At 55.5% G+C, this 21,563-nt stretch overlaps 1 protein-coding gene across 1 annotated transcript; it reads right to left on the reverse strand.

Annotated features, from left to right (window-relative positions):
* Positions 1-4,618: 4,618 nt before the first annotated feature.
* On the reverse strand, positions 4,619-9,120 carry SERPINA5 (serpin family A member 5). The gene is made up of 4 exons (XM_008702487.2): positions 8,505-9,120; positions 6,884-7,154; positions 6,377-6,524; positions 4,619-5,663 (listed from the first exon to the last, which is right to left on the reverse strand). The coding sequence occupies exons 1-4, from the start codon at positions 9,118-9,120 to the stop codon at positions 5,475-5,477; spliced, it is 1,224 nt and encodes a 407-aa protein (XP_008700709.2). The 3' UTR covers positions 4,619-5,474.
* Between the last annotated feature and the right edge of the window lie 12,443 nt (positions 9,121-21,563).

The raw sequence follows: 21,563 nt of genomic DNA on the forward strand, positions 1-21,563 counted from the left end.
GCCCTTAATATTTGTGAAGGAACAGAGACCTGATCGAATCCACAGAGGGTTTGTGGCAGCCTCTCCAGGAGGCTGAGGCAGGAGGCGGGGCTCAGAGAGAAGACTCTGGAAGACCCCCCGGCCCCCTCCCCGCATCCCCAGGCATACGGTGAATGCTCAGCTCTTAGTACAACCGAGGAGGCTGTAGTTGGATTGGCCACGGGGCAGCCACGGCTCTCCAGCAGGCTGGGTGTGTGTGTGTGTGTGTGTGTGTGTGTGTGTGTGTGTGTGTGTGTACACGGCTCTCCAGCAGGCTGGGTGTGTGTGCACATGCGTGTGTGTGTGTGTACACGGCTCTCCAGCAGGCTGGGTGTGTGCACACGTGTGTGTGTGTGTGCGTGTGTGTACACGTGTGCACATACGTGTGAGCGGCAGTGTGTGTGTGGGGGGGAGTGTTTCGCTATCTGTCCTCTGTATGTCTTCATGGACAGTCGTCATCAGAAGCGGCGTACAGACACGTGCTGGACTCTCCCAAGGGGTGAAAGGCCCTGGCCACCTCGGGGCCGCCTGTCTCCCACCTCATTCTTTGCGGAAAGTGGCAGATGATCCGTTTGGGGCTGCGGCTCTGCAGGAAACTGGAGAAGGGCACCGATGTCGCCTGCTCGCCATCCCCGCTCCCTTGCAGCAGGGGCCTCTCTGACTCTATGTAAACTGAGACATACGTGCGGAGAGCGGGGCCAGGCACGCAGGTGGCATCCAGCTGTCACTCCCCGCCCCAGCACCCTGAGCAGTGACACAGGTGCTGATGACGAGGGAGACTCTGGGCTTCAGCCACGTGTGTCCTCTTCCAGTTCCGTGATCAGGACACAGTCTCCTCCGTCTGAGTCTTTGCTCAGAATCTTTGCCCAGTTCAGTGTTGCTTGTCCCTCGGATCTCGGCTTCAATGCCTCACGCTCCCTCTGGCCCCCTGGCTGCAGGAAGTCTCTTCAACTCTCTCTCTCGGCTCCCCACGTTCTTCCTTCACCGGCCTCCAGCTTCTGCCTTTAGAGCCCAAGCCCGTTCCGATCCCCTCCTCTACTTCTCTTTTTCCTTCCTTAACATTTTTTTTTTAAAGATTTTATTTATTTATTCGACAGAGATAGAGACAGCCAGTGAGAGAGGGAACACAAGCAGGGGGAGTGGGAGAGGAAGAAGCAGGCTCCCAGCGGAGGAGCCCGACTTGGGGCTCGATCCCATAACGCCAGGATCACGCCCTGAGCCGAAGGCACACGCCCAACCGCTGTGCCACCCAGGCGCCCCCCTTAACATTTTTCTAAACAAAACAGCTTTTTATTTTGCAACAACTCGAGATCCACGGAAAAGTGCTAAAAACAGTGCGGCGAGTTCCCTTGGCAGAAACGTCTTAGGTCATTACGGCATATTTGTCGAAACCAAGAAGCGAATGTCCATACGGTGCAGACTTATTTGCATTTCAACAGGCTTTCCACTACTGTCCTGCTCTTCCAGGATCCCGTCCAGGAAACCGCATTACATTTAATTTCCACGTCTCATCCGTCTCCCCTGGAGTGTGACAGCTCCCCAGGTGTCTGGGGAGACCACAGACGGGCACCTTTGAGCAGCAGAAATGTATTTCTCACCGTTCCTGAGGCTGGAAGTCTGAGATCAGGGCCAGTGTGGTGGGATGAGAGCCTTTTCCCGGGTCACAGGCTTCTGGTCCGTGTCCTGCCACAGGAGGGAGCGAGGGAGCTGTCTGCATGGTCTTTTCCAAGGGCAGGAATCCCACTGATGGGGGCTCCACGCTCATCACCGAATCACTTCTCAAGGGCCCCTCCTCCTACACCATCACGGTGGGGGGTGGGTGGGGAGTGGGTGTTAGGGTTTCGACCACTTAGTCAAGGTGGTGGGTGCCAGTTTCCTTCCCTCCCTGGGCTCTGTTTATAGAAGCAAGGCACCCAGTCAAGCTCACGCCCCACAACACTTGGCATCAACAGTCATACGTCATCCTCACTTTTCTCTTTCATTCTTTGTTATTTTTTTCTCTCATTGTCTCTCCACACAAGAACCCAGCTTCACTAGGGCAGGGATTTGGGGGGTTTCCTTCATTTATCTCCAGCCCCCTGGACGGTTCCAGACACACAGTGGGCGTTCAGTAACCATCTGTGGACAAACGAACCACCCTCGCCAGTTTGTACTCCCATGGTTATCTGTTTGGTTAGCTGGTTGTGGCGAGAGCCCGTGTCTGCTGGGCTCGCCCTTGTACCCTTGTATGACTCCCAGGCCCGAGGCCCTGTAGGCGGCCCCCGAACAAAGGCCTCTGGGTGAAAGAGCTTAAATAAGCAAGAGTGGGCTGGGCATGGCTACTCGTTGGGGTATGAAGTGTTTCCTCTTGGATTCCAAGGTCATTTCTCTGGCCCGGGTCTCTGCAGAAGAGGCGGGGACAGGAGTCCTCGGCTCTAGCATTGTCCTCTGCATTCTGGGGACAGTGGGTTCATAACGGGAAGTCCTGAGAGTTCATGAGGTCGGAGAAGGAAATGAAAGTGGGTTCCCAAGAACAAGACGAGGGTTGGCAATAGCAGCAGGAACTCGAAGGGAGGTGACTCCTATGGGCTCAACTGCGTCCTCCCCCCATTCATCTGTTAAAGCCCTAACCCCCAGCACGTCAGGACAATGGTGTATTTGGAGACAGAGCCTTGAGAGAGGTGATTAAGTTAAAATGAGGTTGGTGGGGTGGCCTCTGGTCCAGTCGGACAGGTGGAAGCTGGGAGACAGAAAAGCAGGTTAGTACCCCAAGAGATGACCATGTGACGGCACAAATCGAGAAGGCCATCTGGGGACCCAGCGAAGGGGAGGGGCCTCAGGAGGACCCAACCCTGCTCACACCTGGGTCTCAGACTCCAACCTCCAGGACTGTGAGATCACACAACAATTCCCTGTTGTTAAGCTGCCCTGTTACTGGCTAGGATGGATAGATGGGTGAGGTCAACGGGAGTCAGGGCCGGTGGGGCGCTGGAGGCGCAGGTGAGCGTAGGTGCGAGCAAGCGCCCCCTACAGAGCTGAGAGGAGGTGTCTGCTCCTGTGCCAGTGGGAGAGTGAGGGACACAAGGGGTCGGGGGAGCGCTCAGGGGGTGACGTGGGTGACCAAACCACCCTAAACTTGGAAGCAAGAGAACAAACACCAGCCTCACGTTCAGGGTCCCTGTCCCAGACGGCAGCGCGGGCACCTCATTCCCTTTGCTCTCCTTCACACACCCTACACTGGCCCAGAATGAAGTCTCCATGGTTCCCACACACCGCAGCTCGCTCAGCACCATTCTCCAGCCCTTCCCTCCGCTGGAGTCCCTTCCCTGTTCCCAAACCTGCTGTCTGTTGAAGGCTTACTTACTCCTTAGACCAGCGAGAAAGCTTTCCCGATCTCCCTCTCTCCCACCAGATGCTAGATCGTTTCATTCACCCCAGGATCATGAGACAATTGAGTTACGTGGCCCACAGTGACACCCAGCAAGGAGCTTCAGTGTGTGACATGAGGCGCCCGGGAGCCCATCCTGACCTCACGAACACGGTAGCTGTTTTGTGACCATGTGCCCAGTGACCTTCAGACAACGCTGGACCTTGGCCTTACACACATCACACGGACAGGGCCTCCCCCTGACCTTGGACTGGCTGGGCAAACAGTGAGAGGAATATCTGCCAAGGCAGAAGAGGCATTTTGCAAGGGAAAGGCACACAGGAGCGGATCTGACCCCATGAGGGGGTCCGATCCTGAAACGCTGTCCCGAGCTCAAAGCACAGCTGCAGATGAGCTGTCTGGCTCCAGCCGCAGCCATCTGCCCGAGCACACGGCCACACGGGTGCCCTCTGGGTCCCAGAGCCTGAGCCTCTCTCTGTCCTCAGCCTCGGAGTAAGCATTCACATCCCCTCTGTGAAATGGGTACATACTGGGTTGAGGGACTCAGAAGGTGACAGACGCAAAGTGTCCCCAAGGGCTGCCCCAAAGTAGGTGCTCAGTACTTTGGGGGTGTAGCCAAAGCTTGGGGTTCTGACCTTGTTTGATCCAGGGGGCTTCCTTTTGCAACACAGTGCAGACTCTGGGATCAGAGTGGTAGGGGCAGCCTCTTGGGGGGGCAAGCTGAGGGTCAAGCACTCAGATTTAAGGGGGCAGCTAGTTAGGGAACAATTGAGTGAAAGACTCATTCGCTCTTTCATGGATTCTTTCAAGTGTCCAATCCCATTCATTTGATAGGTGAGTAACTGTCCGTAGTGGCTTTCATAAAAGAGAGGATAAGCTTACCTGCATCACAGGGGAGCGGGTGGCTGAGAGGCGCCCGACCCAGGCTTCTGGTTCTCAGTCATGTCTTCCCTGCAGCAGAGCACAGGGCTGCAAATGTGGGTCTGGGGACCACACTCCCAGGGTCAAATCCTGCCTCCGCCCCTTAGAAGCTGTGTGATTGGATAAGCAGCCCGCTCTCTGCAAGCCTTGCCTTCCCCATCTGTAAAATGGGGTAACAATGGTACCCACCTCACAGCAGAGAAAGGCAATCATCCAGGTAAAGCACCTAGCGCCAAGCCTGGCACACGGTAATTAATGTCGCCATTCCCAGCGTTATTTCCGTAAAGACAATGACGCCCAGTGTTTGCAAAATGCTTTATTGTTATCATTGACACTAACATTCACGGTTAGTCATCAATGTCTTCGATAGATAGGCTAGTATTTGCAACAGGCCTCCGTGCTCCCGCCCCCAGCCAACGCCAGGAGGTCTAACTGGAGCCACAGGATATTTCGATGCTGCGATGGGCCATTTCCATCCTGCTGTCCACTCGCTTTTCTTCAAGGACAAGTAGCACTGGAATGTGTTAAAATCTACTGTGACTGGCAGAGAATGCCCCAGCTTCCTTCTATGATGTCAGGGAGCCTTCAACCTTCACCTGATCCTTCATTGTATGCGTGGGGGAAATAGAGGTCCAGAGAGGGACAGTATTACCCCAAAGCCCCACAGCTGGTTAGCTGGGACAGAAACCCCATTCCAGACTCCCAGTTCAATGTTCTTCCCACCCCATGATGAACTCACTGATGGTTGCTATTGCTGGCAAGAGGAGGACTCGGCTTGGAAATACATTTCTTGGTAGAAACGTCTACCAGAACAATCCTCCTACAGAACTGTGTGGCACCGGGCTGGACATCAGGGGCCTGGATTCTGGGCTTCTCTCTACCACTCACATGCTGTGTGACCTTGGGCAAGGCAACCAACCTCTCTGGGCCTCACTCCCAGTCTCCACTGATGAAGGGTGAGGGCAAGACCAGATGCTCTCGAAGGTTCTTCAAGGTGTCCATGTTGTGTAGTTGTGTGAGAAGAAGCAATCATTAGAATACCCATACTATGACTATTATTACTTGTAAAAGCCTCATTAGTGCATGAAACCTGTGTAAATCACCAGGTCCCAGCAGACAGGTGACACTGTGTGCCTTCCACTTTGGCCTCTCAGGAGAAGCACCGACCTCAGGGGTGGGTCACTTTGCCAAGGAAGAGGACGTTCGTGGAGTTCTCCACAATGAGCATCATGAAGGGCCTGTTGAACATGACCCTCTGCGAGCTCATTGGGGCCGACTTGAACATGAAGATTGTCTCTGTGGCTGCAGCCGCTCTGGTCCCCGACTCGTCCACCTCCACCACAGCCTTGTGCACCATCTGCAGGAGACAGCAGGTGTCACCGAGCCACCAGGGGCTGGGAGATGCCATCCCAGGAGACAGCAGAGTTTCTGCCTGTGGCATCCCTGTCCAAGTCTCTGCGCAACTGCGCCACCAAGCAGGTGGTAAATGACGCGGTCGTGTGGCTACCGTGCACCAGGATCTATGCCGGGAGGCGACCGCACTTGTGCCTTTCCTTGAATTCTCACAACATCTCGCAGCAAGGTTGCGACTCTCCAATGTTATAGAGAGAAAAGAGGCTCAGAGAGGTCAAGAAATTGTTGGAGGTCACACAGCTAGTGAGTAAAGGAGCTAGCGCCTAGTTCTTCGTTTTGATTGCTGAATGAGAGCCCCCCCCCCGCCCAAGACACAGTGCTGGATATGGTTTCCCACTGTGCATAGGATAAGACACGAAGTGATAGCTTTGCTTCTTGAGGAAAAAGAGGGGAGTGAGGGAGAAAGAGAGAGAATGTGGAATGTGGAATGAAATGGAATGAAAGGAGCACCATGGAGTGGGAAGGAATAGAATAGAATAGAATAGAATAGAATAGAATAGAATAGAACGGAACAGAATAGACTAGAATAGGAAAGAATAGAATAGAATAGAATAGAATAGAATAGAATAGAATAGAATAGAATAGAATAGAACAGAGTAGGACAGAAAAGAAATCTCTGAAAGCAGGGGCTCAGGGGCTCAGGGCTTCCGAGCTCACCTCAGACACCTGGATGCTGGAGTGGTTGGTGATGCCAGTCAGGTCAGCATGGGAGGTGAAGACGTCATTGATGCCCAGCGTGGGGAGGACCTTCTCCAGCTGGTAGGAGCCCTCGATGGAGAACTTGGGAAGGTACAGCTCGAGCTGCCTGGACAGAGGACAGGAACATTGTGAGAATCTTCCCAGAGCATCGGTTCATGGAGCTCATATTCCCGCTCTCTCCCCTCGGCTTTGCAGTGATCCTCCAGCCCCTTGTCTAGAGCCCTCCCCACTCTGGACTTGGTCCTGAGCTGTCCCCAGAGGTCCCTGCCCATGCTGATGGCCCCATCAGGAAGGTAAGTGTCCAGCCCTGCTCCATCCAGCTGGACCAGGCCCTGGGGGCCGGGACCTCAAGCAATGGCTCCAGGCTTGGAGGCTGCTCCTGGGCTGGGTGAGACCTTCCCACCACTGCGGTGTGTCCCTGGCAGTGTGCAGGGCCTGGCTGGCCCCACGTGGCCTGCGGAATACCTCTTTGCAAACATCTTGAGCCACTTCCTCAGGGTTTTCTCATTCAGTCCGTTCTCCAGCTGTCCCATCCTGCCCTCGCTGGGGAGAATGAAGAAAGCGGTGGCGTTCCCTTGGTAGGGGACCCCCACCACCTTGCAGGAGAGGCTGCGGTCCAGGAAGTAGTAATAATGGTCTTCCCGCCTCATCATGGGCACCTGCACCACCGTCTCCGAGGTCACATGGAAGTCCTGCTTTCGGGTGCTTTTGTGGTCAAAGCTTGCCTCCCACTTCGCTAAATACCGAAACGGAAAAGACATTAGAAATCTTAGCTGCAAATGAACAGCGTCGAGACGGTAAACCCATCCAACAGAGCTCATTGTCCTTGGCACAGTCTCCTCGGTGTCAGGGCCCGCGGAACCCCTGGAATAGAAAGGCGAGCCTCTTTATAATTTCGGGGACTTGCCTGAACTTTCTGTGGGTCTTTTCCCTCCACGTGGGCAAAGCAAGGAGGATGCCTCTCATGTCTTTGGAGGCCCTCGACCGCCAATGGTGTTTGTTTGATTCTCCGGTGTTACTCAAGGTCAAATACGCTCGGGAAGAGGGTCAACGATACGGACGGCTGACCAAGCGACACTACACCTGGGGGAGTTTTTCTGTTTTTCACTCTTTTCCCACTTTTGGATTTTGATCTAAGTTCGGGAGAGAGGTTTGTAAGTTTCCTGGACATACAAGGTTCTTCTTGCTGAGAAACCCTCAGGTACCCTTCCTACTCTGATTCCTGCTAAACTTCCGCATCAACGAGATACAAGTAGTTCTTCCCATCTTCTTAGTAGTCATCAGATTCGGAACCCACCCCAGTGCCCACGTAGCTTATGTCACAGTGGTCCCTGCAGCCTGGTGTCCTAGAGAGAGCCCTGCACTGGGGGACAAGAAATCTTGGATTCCAAGCTGGATTGCTCGCCATCTGCGCTCCTAGGAAGGGGGGAGGTGGTTAACAAGCTAGCTATTTTCCTCTTTCCTCCCTCCTTCCCCTCCCCTCCTTTATCCACCTCTGCCTTCGCATCCTCAGCCAGGCCCCATACAGGCACCCAGGGTCTCAGCATCTAGAAGGAGAAGAAGACCTGAGAGCCAAGATGAGTAGGGGTAGCCACAAGAAACGCCGGGGGGATGAAGGGAGGGATCAGCTGTTGTGGGCCAGGGGGAGAGGACTCTCCAGAGGGACAGGTGCTTGTCAAGGGATTTCTCCGCCCAGGGAACAGCCCCTAGGAGGGCATGGGGGCAAGGAGGTAGGGGTAGGGAAGGCCCTCCAAGGTGCCTCTAAGACCTGCAACCCTGCCCCGAGTGGCAGTACAGCAGCCATGGCGATCTCGTGCTTTAGAGCCAGTGTGGAAGCTGTGACCCCAGGGCCCACGGACAGGACCCAGCTCTTCCCCGGTGGGGGACACAGCAGCCCCTTTTGATAGCCCCTTGCCCCATAGGAAGATGCCTGTCTTACCCTTGGCTGCTTGTTGGCCTCGCGCTGTCAACAGGCACCAGAAGGAACTAACTCTACTCCTACCCCTTTATGTGTGTGGGAATTGGGTGCTCTTTTGACAAAAGCAGCACAAAGGAGAAAGTTCAGGCTTGCGCACAGGGGTCTTACCTTTAAAGAAAATGTAATTCACCATAACCATGACCTCCGTGCTATCCAGGTCCTTAGCCAAGTCCACAATCTTGCCTTCAGTTTGCTTTGCCACGTAATCATTGATCTGCTTCTGGGCCTCTGCGGGGTCCCCAAAGTTGGTGGGGAAGGTGTCTGCCAGGTACAGTGTCTTCACGGCGTTCACGAAGGTGTCCTGCAGGTGCACCGTGGGGCTGATGAACAAGGCGTTGCCGAGGCGCAGCTGGATGTCCCTCCTGGGCCGGGCGAGCTCCTGCAGCAGCTCGTGGGAGGCGTTGTGGAGCTCCTCCTCTGAGCCCTCCTGGGGACTGAGGCCCAGGCCCTCTAGGATCTGCACCTTTGTGTGCGATCGCGCCCCCAGGGCCAGCATGGCCAGGGCGGTGGAGATGCTCAGAGGGGAGAAGAAGACGTTCTGGTCGGGGGCAGCCGTAGCCAAGGCCCTGTAGAGGTCGAAGGCGAAGTCCCTGCTGGCGGGCGCCACCGTGCTGAGCACGGGCGGCTCCTTGACTCTCTTCTTTGCCTCCCGGGAGCGGGGGCGGTGCAGGCTAGCACCTGGGGGGCTGAGAAGCAGCAGGCATAGGAGGAGGCACAGCTGCATTGTGGCTGCTGCTCGTCCTGAAAGGCAAGTGGGACGGCGTCCTCAGGGGTCTGCCCTGCGGGTGCTGGGGGATCAGGGCAAAGTGTGGAAGGCCCATGACCCAGAGTTGTGACCACCCGCCGTGCTGCATCTAAGGGAGATGATGAGCCCGGGGGGTTGGGAGGGGGGTTTAAGGAGAGCCGTGGGGGCTCAAGGACAGAGACTCGGGGCACGTGGGCATCTAAGGGTCAGGAGAGGGAGGAGAAGGCAGAGCCTGCAGACCCGTGGTGGGGGCTGGTCACTGGGGCAGGGGTCCTCTCATCCACATCAGGGTACATGCTACGGGGGCGTGGGGTGTGGGAGTGCACGGCTCCCCTCCTTCGGCCTGATCAGCATCTCTGAGGTTCCCAGGGTATGAGAAGTCGCCTTTCCAAGTGGACTGTGACTGTCACTTCAACCCCTGGGGGCAGCATTTTTGCAAGGTCTGGTGCTTCTTCTATGAACTCAGATCAACTACCCGCCATGGGCCCCTCAGACGGCTGGTCTAGCCTTGTTCACTCAGCAAATAGATAATGGGCATCTCCCACATGGCAGGCAGGGAGCCAGGCTCCAGAGAGTCATTGGTGAACACGCGGGTGCCAACTGGGTCTTTCCTTCCTCCCCCCTGGGAAAGGGGTGTGCTAGGACCCCGGGGCCATCCTCGCATCTCGTCAGAGGCACCTCCCCCCAACCCCATGAGGAAATTCTGCCCTCTTAATGTGAGCACCCCAACTTCCCTCCTATTCTATGATGGCTGAATTGTGTCCCCCCAACTCCTATGTCGAGGTCTTAACCTCCAGCACCTCAGAATGGGACTGTATTTGGAGACAGGGTCTTGGAAAAGGTATTGAAGTCAAAATGAGGTCATACACGCAGGCCTTGATCCAATCTGGCCGGTGTCCTTGGGAGAAGAGATTGGGACCCAGACACACACAGAGGGAAGGCCCCGTGAGGACCCAGGCAGGAGACTGGCATCTGCGAGTCGAGGAACCAGCCCAGCCGACACCTTGAGCGAAGACCTGTTTCCTGTTCTGTGATGCTTTATTAGGACAGCCCGAGCCAAGACATCTCCTCTTCCTTCCGTCCCCCATATGAGGAGGCCTCCTAGGTGGGCCCTGGGGGGTCTTCAGCCCCTCTTCCCCTTCTTCTCTCCTGTCTACCTACCTAGACCCCTCCCCTCCAACCAGAACCCTTCCTGTGCCCGGGCCTCCCAAAGTCCCCTGTGCTCACGATCCGCCTAGGACCAGCCCAGACTCTGCAGCCCGGCCTCCTGCGTTCAGAGCTCCGCCCCGCTACTTCCCACGAGTGCGGTGTAGGGCAAGTCAGCCACGCCCCGTGGCACTGCCCCACCTGTACAACAGAGGGGACACACGTACCTGTGCCAGGGCGTGGCTGGGGGCTTTAAGTATCCACATAGGACAAGGGTTGTGGCTGGGCCCGGCTCATCCCTGGTGCTGTGGCAGGGTCAGCCGTGGCTGTGGCTGTGGTGGAAGGGTTAGCCGTGGCTGGGACAGCTTCCAGTCAAAGCCCCACCGAGATCCCCCAGTTCCTCCGCTGTGCCGTGGGGTACACGCTCTCACCACACCCTTGCTCTCTCATGTGGGCCTGGCAGCCTGTCTGCTGAGGAAAGCCCTTGACGGCGAGGACTCCCTCCAGCTGGGTCTTCCGCCACGAACACCACGTCATCAGGTCCCCAACCTCAGGGTCCTGCCAGAGTCCCGTGACCCCTCCAAACCCCAACCCCAAAGGGCCCCAAACAGCTGCATTGGACATGGCATGCTAAGTGGCCCACTGCTGGGGGCGGGGGCTCCAGTGATCTTGGGGGTCTGGCAGACCTGGGCTGCTGTCCTGTCTTTGAGCAAAATCGAGTGACCTGAGCAGGCCACGCCCACCAACCCTGGCCTCCGCATTGCACCTGAGCTCACAAAGGAGGCTCGTTCAGAATGTTCTGTCTGCAGAACTTCGAGCCACCCAGAGCCCCATACAGCAGCCTCCGCTGTCACGGGCCTGCCGTTGGCTGCGGCGCTGTCTCCTCGTAGCTGCCCCCATCAGCTTCACATGCACCCTCAGAGACAGGGGCTTCTACTAGCACCTTTCTACAGAGGGCATCTGAAGCTCGGGGAGGCCGAGTCACTGGCTGTTGGGGACACAGCTTGAGCTCAGACCCAGATCTGACGCTCAAAGCCCATGCTCTAAACCGCCATGCCATTTGGCTTCCCCGGATCCCTGGCCCTCCTTCCGCGTGACAGCCCCCAGTCTTTGTGTCTCCCGCCTCGCCGGCCAGCAGCAGAGCCGCTCATCCGCAGATAATTGAGCAACGGGTCCGGGCTTCCCAGGCTGACACCCCCTTTCTGTGTGCACCCTGGGAGTGCCTGTCTTTAAACGACATGGGTGGGTGTTGTAATCTCTGTGGCCTTTAAACTAGTTAATTTTATGGCACAGTGTGGTCCCTCCCGCAACGTGTTAGAGCCATCAATGTAGCAGGGGGCTGGGAGCGATCCTGCAGCTCAACCCCTCCCCCCCTTATCACAGAGTAACACCCGGCTGATAATTACTTTAAAAGAAATGCTTTCAAAGAATAGTTGCAGACAATTGAGGGAGTGTCCTGCTTGCATGGAGCCCAAGGGCGGTTGGCTCGGCAGGACATAGAGTTCTGGCCTCCTGTCCTTGCAGCCGGCCTGGGGGCCTTGGGCCAGTCCCTGCCCCTCTGCAGGCCTCGGTTTGTTCTTAAACCACTCAAAGTCTAGCATGTCTTGTGGCCAGTGACTCTTCTCCCTGCCACTGAACCCCCCTCTCGCCTCCCACCAAACAGCAGAAGTCTGATGGGCCAGAGCCACGTTCCCAGGGCCCCCTGGTCTCCCTGGACAGCGGGGTCTCTGTGCAAGGGGCTCCAGCCTCATCCACTCTCCCCTGGGCTGCAGGTTTGGGACCTAGAACTCTCACTCCATTTGGGCCCACTCCCTATCTCTTATTAAAGCCAGTTTCATTAAGGATCTATTAAACACTCTACAAATATTACTACATTTAACTGTCAACGAAGGAAGCGTCATGGAGACTGTTTTACAGATGGATAAACTGAGGCTGAGCAAAATGGTACAGCTTGTCCCAGCCAGTGAGTGATAGAATGGGGATTAAAATCCAGATTCCTGTGACAGGTGTACACATGGCTTCTTGTCTTCTTTTCATGGCTCTGAGACATGATACCTCGTTCCTCCTCTCTCCTGTAGCTCCTGGTGAGAATACCTGGGTCTTGCCCAAGCTGTTGACTTGTATGAGCTCCTTTATACTCCTCCACAGCAACACGGAGTTGGTATCATCATCATTGTGCAGAGGAGGAAACAGAGGGTCAGAGAGATCGCTTCCGAGAAAGTGAAGGCCTCAGGGTGCTCGGTTCAGGTTTCCCAGTTTCGAGCCCAGACCGTGCCAGCAAATGCCTGGGCCTCTGGTGGGAAATGCACAGCTTGACAGAGTTTTGTGCCAACTTTGAGCTGGGATGAGTCTGCTCCAGGCCCTGGGAGCCTGGCCCTTGGGAGACCGGCTCTCAGCCAGGAGATTGGAGCCTGGCCTGGCTGACCCTCTCCTAGGCCCCCAATTCCAGGGTTTCTGCACATAGGCACCCCGGGTCCATGGGAGGAGAGCGGATCATTCAGGCTCGTCTGGCACCCAGGCCGAAGTGACTTGAGCCAGCTGGTGTGGGCAGGGGCTGGGCAGGCGCTGAGGAAGTCCTCCCACTGATCCCCACCATCCGTGCACTCAAAATCGGCTGCATTTATTCCAAATGTTAGGCAACGAAGTCCTACTGGGTCAACTTTGGACTCAGCTGGGGGAGGCGTGTGGCTGAGGAGGTCTGTCTAGTGAAGGCTGACTGCAAAAGGGAGATGTAAGCCTTGGGGCACAGGTAGAGAGGGAAAGACAAAATCCCAGCTTTCTCTGGATTCTGAAGACCCAGGAGAGCTTCCTGGCAGCACTGACCTAGGGAGGTTTCTTAACCTTCCTCCCCATCTCCAGATCCTCAGCGAGGCTTGTGGGTTTCTAGCTCCAGAGCGGCTCTGTCATCTGCCGGCCTCTCCCCATTTCCCCTGCCATGTCCTCATAGAGGCCCTCCCCCCTTTCACCCAACCACTCCCCTTCTCCTCCTGCCCCCGGAGCCATTCTGAAGGCATCTCCCTCAGTCACTCCCGGGGTCACAGCGCCCCATGGGGGCCAGATCCAGCTCCTCCCTGGGCCTCAGGCCACGCTTGAATGCCACTTCTGGGTGTTGGTGATCCCTTGCCCATGCCCGGCCCCTCCTTCTGTGTTGTTATTCTCTGTAACGCCCCCCACCTGATAGTTTGTCTCGCCGCTCCACCGTGACGTAAACAGGAACCCACACGCGTTTGCTGGCGCCTTCCTGCGTTCCAGCCTCTTTCCCAGCTAGAGCATGTGCTCCGGACAGAGAGGAACCCCCCCGCCCCGACCCTGCTCTCACTGTGAGATTTGCAGTCAAGGACTGGCCCTCAGACCCCTTTCTGGAATGAATGAATGAATGAATGAATGAATGAATGAATGAAGTCCTTCTCTGTGTCTCAGAGGTTTTAGATCCCATGCTGGATGCAGAGCCAGGCTGGGCACCCAGGGTAGAGCCCTCCTGGCCCCAGGGCTAACTTGCCAACTCCTGCCCTGCTGCTTGGCTTCCATTTCCCTTTTCTGTCTTAAAAACCATTTCATTGAGGTATGACTGACATACAAAGAGCTGTACCTCTTTCCCGTGTACACCCGCGAAACCACCACCACCACCACCGACGGACCCATCACCTCCTGGCCACCACCTCCCCCGCCGCCCGCCACCTTACTCTTCACGTGGCGGCTTCTTGATTGGTGACTGAGGACGTTGGCCAGGGGAGCACCCCCCCCTTTATTGTCATATTTCTTGCCAAGGGCCCCATCCTTAGAAAAACTGAAAACTACACTTATTTGATGTCGACATTTTGCTTATTTAACAAATTGCCTGGGGTGTCTGGGTGGCTCAGTCAGTTAAGCATCTGCCTTCCGCTCAGGTCATGATGTCAGGGTCCTGAGATCGAGTCCCACATCAGGCTCCCTGCTCAGCGCGGAGTCTGCTTCTCCCTCTCCCTCTGCCCTTCTCCCCTGTGTGTGCGCACGCTCTCTCTTTCTCTCAAATAAATAAGTAAAAACTTTAAAAACAAGACAAACAAACAAAAACCAAATCGCCAAACAGCCACCTGGAACTCGAGCAGCCACCGTGACCCCTCTGGGTGACAGCCTCCAGGCAGGGCAGCCCTCACTCAGGGAAAAGAGCGATATTCCATCCTTTCTCTGATTTCTCAAGGTCCAAGATTGCAGGCACCAAACACAATACAGAAAAGCTTTGGTTTATGGAGCACTGCCGCGTGGACCAGATGCTTGATCTCCAGGACCTCACCTTGGGGTTTCTCCACCTCCGAACTGTTCTTTGCCGCGGGGACCGTCCCTCGCCCTGTCAGGGGGTTTGCGGCGTCCCTGGCCTCACTCACCAGATGTCCGCGCAGCCCTGGCTCCAGCTGCGCCAACAAATGTCTCCAGCTCACTCCTGAGTGAGAGCTACCACGTCCTGAATCTGCACAGCTGCCGTGCGAAGGTGTAATAATTTGTGTCTTACCTATAAGGACACTGAGGGGTAGCCAGATTGAGGGTCGTGCCCGAGTTCGCACAGCCAGGGGGTGGGATCAGGGGGACCCCACTGCCTCCAAGGCCCTGGCTCCTTCCCCAGCACCGTGGGAGTTTTCCTGGTCGCTCTGGGACAGCGCCAAAGCTTTGAGGCCCCCCCAGATCCCATAAGCCCAGTGTCCCGTTCTCACCATTCCCCGTACACCCTCCAGCCCATGGGCCCTCTGTCCATCCTCGGTGCCGGTACTTACTCTGTCCCGTGGCCAAGCGTGCACGCAGTGGAGGTCACGGTCCCTCAGTCCCTTGTGCTCACTGAAAAGCAGAGCTGGAAGCTCTGGAAACAGTATTTGCCACTGACCTTGGCTAGGCCCTGGCTCCGCCCCCGTGGGCCCTGCCCTGTCCTGTCCCCGCAGGCTTCCAGCCAACGGGCAGGCTGCAGGCAAAGCCACCGGAGCTCTGTCCCAGGCCACCCTCTCACTGCCCCGCCGCCAGCCCCACACAGACCCCCGTTTGCTTGCAATGGCACAGGTTCCCCAGGGAGGCCACCCACTGCTGGCATTCCAGACACGGAGAAAGGGACACCCTCTGGCCCGCCTCCTTTCCTCCAGGCTGATTCTGCTGTCTCCCGCAGCCACTTGGCTATACATCTGGGGGAGCGCGGTGTGAGCCCAAGATCTCCACGGCCCCACGTGCTTCCTGGATTCGTGTAACAGTGAGAGTCTGGTGGAAATCAGAGGGACTGAGTGTCACCACGGCTGGATGAAGGGACCATTGTATCCAGTCCCCTGGCTGTGCAAATAACTCAATTGAGGCTCAGAAAGAAGGAGGGACTTTTCAGAGTCATGCATCAAATTAGGGACAACGAGAAAAAAATTAGGACAACATGGGGACAAATGCCCAAATCACCAACCTCCAGGTCAGGGCTCTTTACTTGGGGTAAAGGGCTATATCTAGGATTTCGGTGGGCTCATCTGGACTCCCCTTTTCAACCTTGAAATGGGGGCTCTGGAACTCAGCCCACACTTTCAAGAGCATTTCCAAGATGCTGGTGCAGCGTGCTGGCTCAACCCTTGTTTCATTCCCAAGGTCCCCATACCCTGGTAATTGGTGTCCCACGTGTGACCACAACCCAGAGGTTATGTGGGCGAGCTGGGGTGTGGAGCTGGCAGAGGAGACAGGGGGCCAGGCATTGCCCAGGGAAGTGATCTTGGTGTTCGGCAAACAGGGTCCCTCTACCACCACTAAGACCAGGAGAAGACAGAGCTCACCCTCAGTCTAGAGGCACACACAGTCACTACCAGGCATCGAGTGCTTGCTTTGTGCTCACCGCCCTCCCGATGCTCAGGAAGTGGGTACTAGGATTCCCACCGAATCAGTGAGAAGGCAGAAGCAGAGAGAGGTTAGGTAATCAGCCTAAAGGCACACAGCTCATAAGGAGAAGCGTTAGCAAGGAGAAAGCTAGGTCTCTTCTGTACATTGTGCCATGTGGCATAGCAAGAGTCCTTCCTTCCAGAACCTAGGGATTCCTAAACTACGTTCTATAGGGTAGAAATAGAATTGCACACCTGTGCTGGGCTGAATAACATGCCCCCAAAGATATCTACATCCTAATACCCAGGACCTGTGAATGTTCCCTTATATGACAAAAGGGACTTTGCAGATGGGACTAAGTTAAGGATCTTGACGTGGGGCGGACAAGCACAGATCACCCAGGTGGGTCCTAGACGTAATCACAGGGGTCCTTATAAGTGACGGCCGTGGGAAATTAGAATCAGAAGAAAGCAACGTGATCGTGGAAGCAGGAGAAGACCGTGCGATGTGGGGTTGCCGAGGATGTGTGATGGCCAGGCTCTCCAGGAGAAAGCCGAAGATGTTGACCCAGGGAGACCTATTTTGGACTTTGGGCCCTTAGAAGTAGAGAAGAATAAATGTGTGTTGTTTTAAGCCACTAAGTTTGTATTAATTCGAGGCAGGAACGGGAAATGAGGACGATACCACACAACAGGCTCCAGATGGAAGTATTTGGGAAAGATGGGATTCACCAAGATAGGAAGGACTTCCCCAGCTGTGTGCGCTGTTCCCGGAGACATCCCATGGACTACTTTCTAAGCCTGTATTATAAGGAATATCTTGAGAATTTGGGGAAAGTCTGTGGCAACTCCTGACTCCCCCATGCCGCTCAGAAAGGGCTCTGAAGGAAACGGGCAGAGACTGGGTAAGCTCTGAGGAGGAAGATTTTCTTTGGGGGGGGGGTCTCAGCGCATGGTGCCCCATGTATTAGCCACTAGGACTTCCATAACAAAATACCATAGACTGGGGGATGGAAACAGAAGAAATTGATTTTCTCAAATTTCTGGAGGCTGGAAGTCCAAGATCAAGGTGACGTCAGATTTGGTTTCTGGTGAGATCTCTCTTCCTGGCTTATAGATGAGACCCTCTCACATGGGCTCTTTGTGCATAAAGAGAAAGAGGGAGAGACGCAGCTCTGGTGTCTCTTTCTTTTCTTATAAGGACACCATTCCTGTGGGATTAAAGCCCGGCGCTTGTGAGTCATCTAACTTTAATTACCTTCCCGAAAGTCCCCATCGCCAAATACAGTCACATTAGGGCTCAGGACTTCAACGTCTGAATTTTGAGGGGACACACTTAAGTCCATAACAGCTACAGTGAGAGGGTAGGATGGGTCAGTGGCCAGAATATGGAAATTTAAAGGACTATATAGGTCACGACAGATTTTTTTTCCCATTAACACCAAGAGCAGCAGGGAACGCCAACCCCAACAGGTGAGTTTCACGCGGGGCAGGGGTGGGTTCTGCTCAGCCCACTGAGTGCTGCAATGTTGAGCAGAAATGCTTTTAATGAAATGGGGGCCATTACTGACCCACCCGCCTGGACCCTGACACTGTCAGCCCACTTTACTTGTTCAGGTGACCTGTGGCATATGAAGTTGTGACTTGCTCTAGAGGACAGGGTTGTGACAAAAGATGAAACGAGAGACTAGTTAACATCTGTGGGGCACCAAAGATGTGTGCTCTACGTATAAGAACCCACCCAATGCTCCAAATGGTCTTCCGCGTTAGGTAGTATCATGGCCATTTTACAGATAAGGAAACTGAGGCACAGAATACCCCATGTCCCATACTATTATGGGTTGAACCGTGTCCCTCCCAAATTGAAGTCTTAACCCCTGCCACCATAGAAGTTGATCTAATTTGAATATAGGGTCATTGCAGATAGAATTAGTTAAGATGAAATCACACTGGAGTGGACCCTTAATCCCCTGTGACTAGTGTCCTTACAAAAAGGGGAAATCTGGACACAGACACACACAGAGAATTCCACGAATGGCCAGCAAACCACCAGAAACTGGGAGGGAGGCCTGGAACAGATTTTCCCTCAGGGTCCTCAGAAAGAACCACCCTGCTGACACCTTGACCTTGGACTTCCAGCCTCCAGAACTCTGGGACAATACATTTCTGTTGAAAAACCACTCAGCTTCTCGGTTTGTACGGACAGCCCTAACAAGCCAATGCAGTCAGTCATTGGCGGCGGCCAGATTCGAACCCAGGCATTCTGGTTCCAAAGTCCAGGTTCTATACTTGGTGTTCTGTGGCTTCTTGATAACTCCTAGAAACACCCATCACCATGCCGTGCTCCCTGCAGGTGCTCAGAGCATGGGAGCCACTGGCCTTCGATCTGCCGTTTCTCAAAGAGGGGCCCCCTCGCCTTCCCAGCACCAGGGATGGAGCGGGCTGCTTCCTGCCCCTCACCTGCCACACCGAGTCACAGCCAGGGGCTTCCAGGTCTGTAGCTTTGGGGGATCCCATGTCCACCCTCCCCTCTCTGCTGCTACAGCTGCTGGGGGGCTCTGTGCCCACTTACAGGGTGGGGAGTGGAAATTGAGATCCAGGGAGGTGAAGTGCCTGCCCCACAGCACAGGGTTAGTGGGGAAGCTGGGGCTGCATCCCTCCTTGTTCCCATCCAGATTTCAAGTGCCTCCCCCTGCACTGGGGAGACGCCCTGGTTTCCTGGCCAGTGGCCAATCCCCTCCTAATAACTATTTGTTGAATGACAGAACAAGTAACCGAGAGAGCCCAGGGGGCATCTCCACACACCCACTTATGAGAGCCACGCAAACTCATCATTCCCCTGGCATCTGGGGGCCCCAGAGTGTACCACTGACGCTCCTGGCACTCCCATTGCCTCCCTCTGCCCTCCCGCTGCAAAGTGCAGGAAGGTTCCATTTTACCTGCAAAAAGAGACACTGAAATCACAAACCCAATCGGCCCCTTGGAGAGCTGAATGCTGGTCCCTGAGAAGCGGGTTCCCAAGTGCCACACAAGTAAGGGACCCCATAGGAGAGCAGCAAAGGAGAAGAGAAGGAGGCCCAGGCACCACTCTGGGGGATAAGCTGTCCTGCATGGCGTCTTTTTTTTTTTTTAATTATTATTGATTTCTGGGTTTAATGTTCCAAAAGGGCATTAAGAAATCTGAGGAGTTGGCATAAATATTTACCCAATCAATTCCAGCGATGTGTCAGGGGGGTGGTGCAGGACAAACAGCTCAGGGACCTTGCTCAGGACACAGCCTCTTCCATTCATTCATTCATTCATTCATTCATTCATTCATTCACCAAATATCAGTTGAGCCTCAGCCACATGCCAGACCATATGATCAACTCAGGGGCCAGGTTCTGGGGCAAGTGAAGGGAATACAGGGTGAACAGAGCCCTGCCTTCCAGATGTTCTAACTGGGGCCAGGGGACCCCCAGGCAGATTACCGTCAGCCAACCACGTTTGATGGGAGGATGGCAGCCTGCCTTGGGGAGGGCATGAGGCCTTTACAGGAGATCCTGGCAGGTTCTCAGAGACGGGGAAGGGGGCTCTCTGTGGAATGGGGGCCTGCAGGGAGCAAAGCCCTGGAGCGGAGGCTATGGACAAGCTAGGGAAACAGCACGTTTCCATGGCCGAAGTCACTGGACACATGAGTATAGGGGGAGGGACTGAGGCAGGAAAGGCAGGCGGGCACCAGGTGGGGAGGGCCTTGACTGCAGGTAGAGGACGGTGAGCTTTACCTTGTAGGCAATAGGGAGCCACTGAGGGCTTCTGAGCTGGGGAGGGACAGGCTTCATCAGAATATGGAGGCATCACTCTCAAGGCTGAGCTGCGGGTGACCGCTCCCCTTTCCTCCCCTTCATCACACCAGGCTCCACGTTCCCACGCCCCCCAGGGCAGTGCCAGGGCCACAGTAACCCCTGTTCTTTCACCTGACAGACTTGTATCCACCCACCCACCTGCCTCTGTAGGGGCAGAGTTGGCCGTGTCAGCCTGGGCCAGACTTTATCTCCTGCCTGGCTATTAAAAAGCAGAATTCAACTTCCAACAGGTGCAGGGGGAAATGGACAAATACTTTCAGTAACATAGTTGCTTGTCAGCCAATCAAGCCAGGGGATGGAAAGGAGGGTGCATTCCTTTGAGCATAGGGGAGGGCGCGGGGTCCTGTAACATTTTCAGCCCCCTCTCGGTACAGCTCGGGGCTGATATGACAAGCTCTGTGCTTTCCTCCTCTGGGACTTTCCTTTACCAGTGCTGTCCCCAGGCTGTCCTGTCCAGCTCCAGGCTATGTTTCAGAGGCCAGGGGAGAAAACCTCAAAATCTCCCCTTCGCATCCCCTCTGGCTTCCTTCCGCAACAGCTTTTCCCACCCTAAGCAAGCGGTCTGTCTCTTGCGCTGGGTATTGGTTTCCTGGTTTTCCACAATGATCCCATTCTCGTACCTGTGGCATGGTGTGGGCCAGGGACCACGTCGCACAAAGCCTGGATCGTGGTGTTGCTGGGTCAATCATCTCAATGCTGGAGGTGGCCCACAGCCTGTCTCTCCAGTCACCAGTGGAAGTCTGGGTTCGTGACCTTGAGACCCACTGCCTCAGACGCACAGGCCGACAAGAACAGCCCCAGGGCCCGGCCTGGGGAAATGCGTTTGCCACATATTACTGAAGCTCGGGACAAACGCGGCCAGGTGCTGTCGGCCTACCTCTTCCTGTGGGCGGGATAGAGGTTTTTTCTCTAAGATTCTGGGTGGACCCTGCGCAGAGAGTTACCCCCACGTACTACGGACATCTGAGCAGGAGCGCCTGGGTCAGCCCGTATTAGCCAGGTGAGAAAGTGGGCCCGAGAAGGGAAGGGATGGGCCGGAGGCCCCGGAGCACATCCTCAGAGAAGCAGGACGTAAGCACCGGCCCCCAGGCTCCTGCTTCTTCTGCAGGTGCATCTGTGACCATAGCCTTTGATCCTGGGGGACTGGCCACATCTTCATGGCCCAAGGAGGGGACAGTGCCTGTGCCACCCTTGGGAGGGAGCTGTCCCCCTTGCTGGGCCTTCCCACTAGGTCACGATGGCGGCCACCTTGCCTGGTGCTCTCCCAGCCAAGGCCTTTGGAGCCCCTGCTCTGAAGCAAGGCATGCATCTGCTGGGGACAGCCGGCGGCCTGCATTGCTTCCGTCTTCCATATACACACCTTGCCAACCCACTGGAACTTGGAGCATCTCACCCCCATGTCTGGGACCAGCTACGCCAGGGCAGTGCAGGGCAAACCCCAAAGGAATGGAGAATACGGATGCATTTATTGAGTACCTACTGTGTGCAAGGCACCAAACCAGGCTCCTCATAGCCATTATTGTGTTTAATCCTTCAACCATCTGGCAGGGTTTCTCCCACTTTCCGGGGTGGCGCTCAAAGCGATGAAAGGATCTGCCCCGAGGAGCCGGGTGTCCAGTCCACA

The sequence above is a fragment of the Ursus maritimus genome, unplaced genomic scaffold (assembly GCF_017311325.1).
Source record: "Ursus maritimus isolate PB19 unplaced genomic scaffold, ASM1731132v1 scaffold_25, whole genome shotgun sequence".
NCBI classification, from domain to species: domain Eukaryota; kingdom Metazoa; phylum Chordata; class Mammalia; order Carnivora; family Ursidae; genus Ursus; species Ursus maritimus.